We start from the raw sequence: 8,876 nt of genomic DNA on the forward strand, positions 1-8,876 counted from the left end.
TTCTGAGTAGTTTGTATAATATTTATATACAACAAAACAGACAATCTCAATCCTAAAGTTTAGGGATTTGAATCAAGCTATTTATGGTAACTAAATCATAAACCAAAATAATAGGCAACTATACAGCTAATATCTCAACATATCTGTTTTAAGCATTGCTTCTAACATTAATTGTCAATGAAATATATGCTCAATATGTTTTCTATTTAGCTTCTAGCTCTGGCAAACGGTGACCGTATCAAGGATAAACAGCGTAGTAGAAGTTCATTTGTGGTTGATATGGACAAAAAGCTTGCAGCAGAAAACCTTCTAAATGAGTTGTCATCATATCATGGAGCTATTATACAACAAGTACCATCACTCTCTATTTTTTTATTTTCTTCTCTGTTAGTTCAAATTATCAATCTATTAACTTCAAACTTTTTGTTTTATGCACATGTAGATGAAACAAATGGTGGAGATTTATATCAAACTTGCTGAGATGGAAACAAAGAGAGAGGTGACACATTTTTATATATTTCATATCCATTTTTTCTTGTCACCGTGAATTTATTTGAAGATTAATTTCTATCATTGGCTTGCCAAGTAATCTGTAACATTTTCATTTTCACCGCCTTCTGATTGAATTATTTATGCAGGATACCAATAAAAAGGTGACACTACCGAGGGACTTACGCAATCTCCCTGTGCTAGAACTTGTAAGTGGCTTGCTAAACTTGTGATGACTAAGCTTTTAGGTTGATGCAAATAATTGAATAGTGGTTTTGGAGACAACTTTTGGGGACTTTCAATGTGAAAAGTTAATAGCTATTTTTCTGCTTAAAATGGTGATATATCCAGTAACATTTTCTAGTATGGGTAACATTCTAATGGTTCTTCTACAACTGATTATGGATGTGTTTTGTCATAAACAGTGCACATTTGAGGTGCATATACAATTATTAAAAATGATATGTAATGTTCACACTAAAGCATGCAATTATCACTTTTTAAAATTTTGATGTGATAATTCTTTATTTATATCATGTTATTGTTGGGATCTTTATTGTCTGTTAACACAAAAGAATCAAAATTCTAATTCTCTTATAAAAAGTATATGGTTAAAACATATATGAAATAGAATAGAAATATTGTGACAATAATTTAGTTGACTTCAATTGTGTTGTAGAAAGCGTATACACCTCATTACCAAAGTATAAACATGTATAAAAAAACGTATGAACATTGAAACATGTATAATATTCTGGAGAATTATTAAAATATATACTAGTTTAACTTTCATTTATCTCAACCGTTAAAACTTCCATTGATTTTTCTTCCACCCCATTCTTGGTGAAACTATTATTTCATACTAATTAATCTCACATTTTCATCATGACTATTTCTTCAATTTCTTAATTTATTCATTTTTCTCCAGTCACCAATTTCAAAGATTTTCTCAGTGGTCTTAGCCTTTCATTGGTTGTTCTCAGTTTTCAAATCTTCATATTGGTTGTTGAAGGCTGACAATAAGAGTATCTTCACCAGCACTGGCTTTTTCAGAGTCTCAACTGTTGAAAATCAATTTTTCTTTTATGTATTTTCTTAATTGCACCTATTTAACATGTATTTTCATTATATTTAATACCAATTTGACGTCTTGTGTATTATTATTTTCATTTTCCCTTCCATGCATTAAATTTTCATCAATCTTTCTTAAATTCAAAGTTTCCAAGTGACACTCTTATATTACTTAGCTCTAATTGAATGTCATGCATTTTCATCATTTATACCTCTTCAGTGCATTAAACTTCTGTTATATGCTCTTTATCATGATTTTCTAACTTAAACTTTTCTAAAGTTTCTCTCAAACTTCTGTTATATACTTTTGGTGTCTTCCTTGTTTAGAACTATTGTTTCCTATGCTTAAACTTTGTGACATTCAGGTACCTGTGGTGACAGCTACCATTTCAATTGATCATAGTTGTCAGTATCATGAAGGCACTTTTCCTTTCTTCAAAGGATTAGCAGATTCAGTTATGTATGTCTCAATCATATATAGCATTCAGAAAGACATTTATTTTACCATGCAATATTCAATGCTTCAATCTACTTTATGTTGATTTGATGTGCAGGATAATGAATGGTATAAATGCTCCAAAAGTGGTTGAATGCTTGGGTTCTGATGGTCGCAGATATCGGCAACTTGCAAAATCTGGAAATGATGACCTAAGACAGGATGCTGTATAATTTCCAACAGTTTATGCTTTCGAATCTTTTTGGCATCTATTGCTGAAGCTGTGTTGAATTATTTATTTTTCCATCTTTAGAAAAAAATATATCCAACGCTAGTATGTGGAAAATATATTTTATAGGCCTACTTTTCTGTTAATTGTAATATAAAATTAAAAGTTTAAATTCATTTTTAATCCCAATGATTTACCTAAATTTTGATTTTGGTCCCTGTGATTTAAATATTTGGTGTTTGGTCCCTAATTTCACAAATTTGGTTTTGATCTCCATCGTTTTCACTCAACTTAGGTTTTGGTCCCTCTAATTTTATTTAGTTCAGGTTTTGGTCCCTTTGGTGTACCAGACATTACTCTGAATGATTTTCTCTTTGAAGGGAAGTGTTTTAACATATTGCTTATAGGAGGGATTATAATCAAATTTTTTAAAATTATAGGGAAAAAAACCAAATTTTAAAGTATAGAGATCAATACCCAAATCAAGGTAAACTATAGGAACCCAAAATCTATTTAAACCCAAATAAATTACCGTCTAAAATTGACAACTTATTCTACATTCTGATTTGGATTATCCTATTTTAGAAAACTGATACCATCCATCTAACTAGCTAGCTGACTGTTGTGGTTGGTCCAAGTTCAACCTTTCAGTATATGTCAGTCATAGCAAAAGAAATGTTAACTCCTTTGATATACAAGGGAACCTGCATGTCTTATGGGATCTTAATATGGCCATGTATGTGTTGTTTACTTTAATGGTTCACCTGCTGAATTCTTGATAGGTAATGGAACAATTCTTTGGTTTAGTTAACACATTCCTGAGAAACCGTCAAGATACATGCAAAAGAAGGCTAGGAATACGGACCTATAAGGTATATCTGCCTTTTCAAGTTCTTGGTCTCTTCTGGTGATTGGCTGGTAAATGTTAACACTGTGATCTACTGAATAAGCTATCAGTAGACATTTTTTGGGTGATTTCTTGGTCTCTCTTATCTTACTTTTTCTCTCTTGATTTGTTTAACAAATTGCTCATCATGAACTTATGTAGTTATTTGCTCTATGCACCTAGCATACTAGTGTTCACGTTATACATGTAATACAACTAATCTTAAATCACTTTTTATGGAGAAAGTTATGGCAGAAAGAGATTAAATTCTTAAAATGGTTGAGAATTGTTACCTTTTTATGAAATAGGTTGTTCCTTTTACTCCAAGTGCCGGTGTTCTTGAATGGGTTAATGGAACTGTTCCTCTTGGTGAATATCTTATAGGAAGGTCAGTAAAGAAGAGATATTTTAATGCACATTTTCATGTTCTGTTCAACTTTGAAGTAATTGGTCCTTATCATGAATCAATTGTCCCAAAAGCTTAAGTTGTTGGGTGAAAGTGCATGAATTGTTTTATATTCCCTCCTCAAGCAACAGCCCTTTGGGGTTGATGCATGGATAATGCACTGTTTACCCTACCTTGTGATAAAATTTGGCATTTATCAACATGGATTTAACTCTAGACCCCATGATGGGAGAGACTGATACTACGTCCTGAGCCTAATATTTCAAAAGCTTAAGTTGTTGGCTGAAAGCACAGGAATGTTTTATTATCTAATTGTTCTCCTTGAACTTCAGCATGAGAAATGGAGGTGCTCATGGTCGCTATGGAATAGGGGATTGGTCATTCCTTAAATGCCGAGATCACTTGACAAATGTAAGTAAATAATATTTCAAGTACTTGTGTCAACATGAGTATCATAAGGAAGCTATTCTTGAATTTGTCCTGAAATGTATTGCTTGTTTCATAGTCTTCTAATGTGATGGCACTATGAATTTATATCCAAAAAGAATTGAAGGGAAAGAAGAAAAAAAAATTGTTAACAATAAAATAAAAAATGTCAAATATTTATAGGGCCTTGCTAAACAGTGCCCTTAGTCTACTTAAAGAATTGATAAATAGTAAGCTTTTTATTGAAAATCATGTTAGAATGTATTTAAAACCAGGGGAGTGAGTGCATTTTTACATTTTCCAACAAAATATTTCTTTTTTTCACTTCTTAACCAGTGCCCTAAGGGAACATGTTAGCATTTTCCATATATATTATCATCTGCTTTTCTATACTGTGAAATTCTGAAATTTTGACTTTCCTTTGAAAGTATACAAAGTTTTTGTGCAGTCTAGTTGCATAAAATAATTACTAATTGACTAATGAGATCATCATCAACATATAGTGAGTGAATTATGCTACAATTCTAGTTTATAATGAAATTGATGAGGCTTTACGTTCTTTAGGTACTTACACAATATTGGATTCACAAAACAAATATTTTTAGGTTCTGTTTGACAACACCTAACATTTGAAATCATTTTAATTTGATCTGATATAGAAATAAAAATTATGTTAAATTAATTTTTAATAAAAGCTTTTGAATTAATTTGGAAATCAATTGATATCTTTCTTACCAACGAAAGGAAAATCTGAAGAATCTATGCCCCAAAGCACCAAGCACCAACAAAATATGGTTCGCAAATGACATAATTCTAATTAGGGAATTAAGGGAAAAGGATAACCCTAAACTTGAATTTTGGACACACTGAAATCAAAGGATTTTCACCTGAGTAGGAGAAAGACAAAGTATATAGTTTGCAATTTTAGCAAGAAACAAGATAAAAATGATTAGGAGGTAAAAATTAGAGATGATATCATGCCACGTTTCTAAATTTAAGTATCAAGAATCAATTTTACATAATGATAAGAAAATTAATGAAGATGTTAAACACAAAATACAAGTTGAGTGACTAAAATGATAAAAAGACATTAGGAGTCATTTATGACCAAAAGTATCTACAAAACTTAAAAGGAAGTTTTATCCAAATGCTACATGACTAGTTATCATCTACAACCTTTTAAGAGACAACAAGAGAAGAAAATAAGAATAGCAAAAATAAGAATGTTAACATGGATGTGTGGCACGTGAGAAAGGACAAGATAAAAAATAATTGTCTACAAAGAGATATTGCAGTGATGCCTATTGAAGAGAAGATGACAGAAAATCAATTAAAGTAATTTGGATATGTACAAAGAAGACCATTTGAGCTACAAATGAGGAGAGTAGATTGCATAGTTTTCATTAGCCTTGTGAAAAGTAGTAGAGAAAGGCCGAAAAGAACTTTGAAGGAAAATATAAAAGAATTCTCATGATAAATAGTATTTCTGAAAAGTTGTTTTTGATCAACCCATGCTGCGAACCTTGCCTAGTAGAATAAGAGTTGTTGTATAAGAACCTCTGAAGTAATTAAACCTAAAAACTAATCTTAAAGAGATAAAAATACAAATGTTAAAGGAAGATGAGATATCCTCTCAAAATTAATGAGCACAAGAAATGAAGTATAGTTAGTTAAACTGAACCTTCAAATTTTTATATATTTGTTAGATAACCTTTAGTGTGATAATCTGTCATGATCTAAGGGAAAACTAGTGGATCAGGCTGGCATACTTACATTAATATATGGAGAGACAGCCGTTTCATAACCCCATTCTTAGTACATATTTGGTTGACATTAATTGTGCAAAATATTTGCTTATTTTCAAAAGCTCTTATAAGAAGTTGACAAAAATAATCAGTTATTATTTTAAAAATAAGCTGAATTTGAAGATGTTTTAGTGCTTATGACATTTTCAATAATGTCAGAATTATAAGGAATACCTCCAGTGAGAATCATTTTCATACGGTTTACAATTGTTTTACTTATTCAACTATTACACTGTGCCTGGAGAAAGTAAATGCAAAAGAAAATATGAAAATACAGATTAACAAAGCATAAATATATAATAAAATTATTTGATGTATATTATACCTTTTATTTTCTGATATATCATCAAATAGTGGTACAACTTGTGATGTTTTCTTGATAGGAAAGGGACAAGCGCAAAGCATTCCAGGAAGTTTGCAAGAATTTCAGGTTTCTTTCGTCTGCTTGTCTTCTAAAGAACAAAAATGCATAATCAACTTTGTAGCTTAATCATATTGTCCTGCAGGCCTGTTATGCATTACTTTTTCTTGGAGAGATTTTTACAGCCGGCTGAGTGGTTTGAAAAAAGACTTGCTTATACCCGAAGTGTTGCTGCTAGTTCTATGGTAAGTGGATTCTACTTTTCCATGCATGCTTATTTTTTTTCAATATTGGATCATCCCAGTTCTTAATATTTTGCTTAAGGTAGTTTCACTTCCTGTCCAAGTAAAATTAAATGCTTAATTCAAAGATTAGTTCAAATTAAATACCTTTCTATTGTGTCTGTTTGAAAGTTCTCTATTTTTCTTTATTCCAACTTTGAAAGCAAAGTCCACTGTATTTTATGTTGTAACCATGTTGGAATGAATACGGCAGACTTCTAAACTAAACCTTCATATTTTGCCCGTCCATGTGATTCAAATCCATGACTAAGTAATATGTATCTTTTCTGTTTCCTTCTAAAATAGCTTTTAATGTTATGTATATTATCTGAAATGCCACCAAAATTTCATCTACATCAATGTATCGCAATCCTCAGTATATTTATTAGTTGATTCATATGCAGGTCGGTTATATTGTTGGCCTAGGAGATCGACATTCAATGAACATTTTAATTGATCAGGCCACTGCAGAGGTTGTTCATATAGATCTTGGTGTTGCTTTTGAACAAGGCTTAATGCTCAAGACCCCAGAAAGAGTATGTCTTTGATAGTCCTCAAGTCATGCACTCATTTCCATACTTCATCTGGATTGTTGATATCATCTGTAACTGCTGGCAGGTTCCATTTAGGCTTACAAGAGACATAATTGATGGAATGGGTGTAACTGGTGTAGAGGGGGTTTTCCGAAGATGTTGCGAAGAAACACTCTCTGTTATGCGGACAAACAAAGAAGCGTTGCTGACAATTGTGGAAGTAAGTATACTTTCCCCAGTTTTTGTACCACGAATTATTTCCATTTCTATATTTTCTTCATAACACGAATGTCCTCTACAGGTTTTTATCCATGATCCTCTTTATAAGTGGGCTTTATCTCCACTGAAAGCATTGCAGCGTCAAAAGGTATTTGAGACCCTCAATGTTATTTTCTTTATTTAATAAATGTCCAGAATCTCGTAGTAGTTTTTGGGGTAAGCCCTGTTTCAGTGACTAGCTGAAATCAGTACTAATCATGAGTTGTGGAAATAAGTATATAACGGGACAGCTAGCCTCTACCAATACCTCTGTAATGACCGTCGATATTCTTTTATCGGTTCTCAATGATGTTGATCCAGTCTGGTTGTAAATCTGTTCGACTTGCATTGCTCCAGTTACTTTCAGTGTGACTTTTCTCCTTTTCTCCACAGGAAATGGATGATGATTTGGATACAACTTGGGAGGAACCTCAAAATGATTACCAAGGAAATAAGGATGCTGCACGTGCACTTCTACGTGTCAAGCAGAAGCTAGATGGGTATGAAGATGGCGAAATGCGAAGCATCCATGGGCAGGTATTTATTTTGTTGACATATCCCTGCCAAATTTCGATTTCAGAATTATGTTGTTTTTCTTTTCCTTTTTCATCTTTATCATATCTTGGCTGATAAAGTGGGTTGCATACTATTCATTTGTTAGTCGCGAGAATGGTAAAATTGGAATTTGGAACATAAGCTTGTCAATATGGGTGGTGTTTGGTGGAAGGATTTAGCCTGTCTTACAAATTGCATCCATCGTCCTAGAAAATAAAGTTCTTCAATTACCAACAATTTAAATACCAACTGGCAAATTGTACTGTGACTTGAAGATGAAATGAAATTTAAATTTACATTTACATTTTCAAAATATCGCATGAAAAATATAATTGTGGTACTTCATTTGCAGGTGCAACAACTCATCCAAGATGCAATTGATCCAGAGCGATTGTGCCAAATGTTTCCTGGTTGGGGAGCTTGGTTATAATTAGCACCCTTTTTCGTTGTACTTCTCGACACTGAATGATCTTGTATAGGCGCCGTGTATCTTCTTCATTGGTCTTTTCTTCCGCGAATTGTATGGCTTTATCACTAATTTTGAATTTACTAATTTTTTGTGGGTGCGTTTTATGATCTTATCGATCTTTGTGAGGACGGAATTTGGTTAGAGAGGGAAGTTGTTATGGGAATGAATAATCAGAAGTCTTAGAGATGGGAAGAGTGTTTGAAAGTGAATGTGAGGTAGCGGGATTTGAATTTGACGTAGCATAAGCCTTAATGGTGCGGCTTCTGGGTTGGATTCGGGGGAACAATGAATTATGTAAGCCCGTAAACAACAATGAAGCAAAAAATTACTCGTTTTCAATCCAAGACGTTGTCATTCTTCACAACATTAAAAAAAAAATTGGGCAAAATTATAAAAGGGGACAAGTAGATGTGTTGTTTAAAGATAAACTTCTCTCAAAAGATGTACGTGTTTTCATAATTTTGCAACTATTTAATCATTGATTTTAGTAATAGAATTAATGGTGTATTTGAAAAAGACATAAATATTTTTTAATATCTTAGTATAATCTAGATTATTTAATATTTCTTCAAGTTAAAGAGTATTGTAACAAATTCTTTGATAAATTTTACGGTGTTCTGAAAAATAAAAAAGTATATTATGCTTTTGTATGTGTAACAATAATCATCATT

The 8,876-nt window shown here is 32.1% G+C and overlaps 1 protein-coding gene across 1 annotated transcript in view; it reads left to right on the top strand.

Annotated features, from left to right (window-relative positions):
• LOC113851297 (serine/threonine-protein kinase ATM) overlaps positions 1–8,545 on the top strand; it is a 79,343-nt gene extending 70,798 nt beyond the window's left edge. Inside the window, exons 63-77 of the mRNA XM_027481764.1 lie at positions 211–351; positions 443–499; positions 639–698; positions 1,926–2,020; positions 2,115–2,223; positions 3,008–3,097; positions 3,420–3,499; positions 3,850–3,928; positions 6,132–6,178; positions 6,255–6,354; positions 6,795–6,926; positions 7,009–7,143; positions 7,225–7,290; positions 7,575–7,718; positions 8,089–8,545. Coding sequence (XP_027337565.1) covers positions 211–351; positions 443–499; positions 639–698; positions 1,926–2,020; positions 2,115–2,223; positions 3,008–3,097; positions 3,420–3,499; positions 3,850–3,928; positions 6,132–6,178; positions 6,255–6,354; positions 6,795–6,926; positions 7,009–7,143; positions 7,225–7,290; positions 7,575–7,718; positions 8,089–8,166 — 1,413 coding nt within the window. The 3' untranslated portion in view covers positions 8,167–8,545. The remainder of the gene's footprint in view (positions 1–210; positions 352–442; positions 500–638; positions 699–1,925; positions 2,021–2,114; positions 2,224–3,007; positions 3,098–3,419; positions 3,500–3,849; positions 3,929–6,131; positions 6,179–6,254; positions 6,355–6,794; positions 6,927–7,008; positions 7,144–7,224; positions 7,291–7,574; positions 7,719–8,088) is intronic.
• Positions 8,546–8,876: the final 331 nt, after the last annotated feature.

Source organism: Abrus precatorius, unplaced genomic scaffold (genome assembly GCF_003935025.1).
Source record: "Abrus precatorius isolate BTA unplaced genomic scaffold, Abrus_2018 Scaffold10, whole genome shotgun sequence".
In the NCBI taxonomy this organism is placed as follows: Eukaryota; Viridiplantae; Streptophyta; class Magnoliopsida; order Fabales; family Fabaceae; genus Abrus; species Abrus precatorius.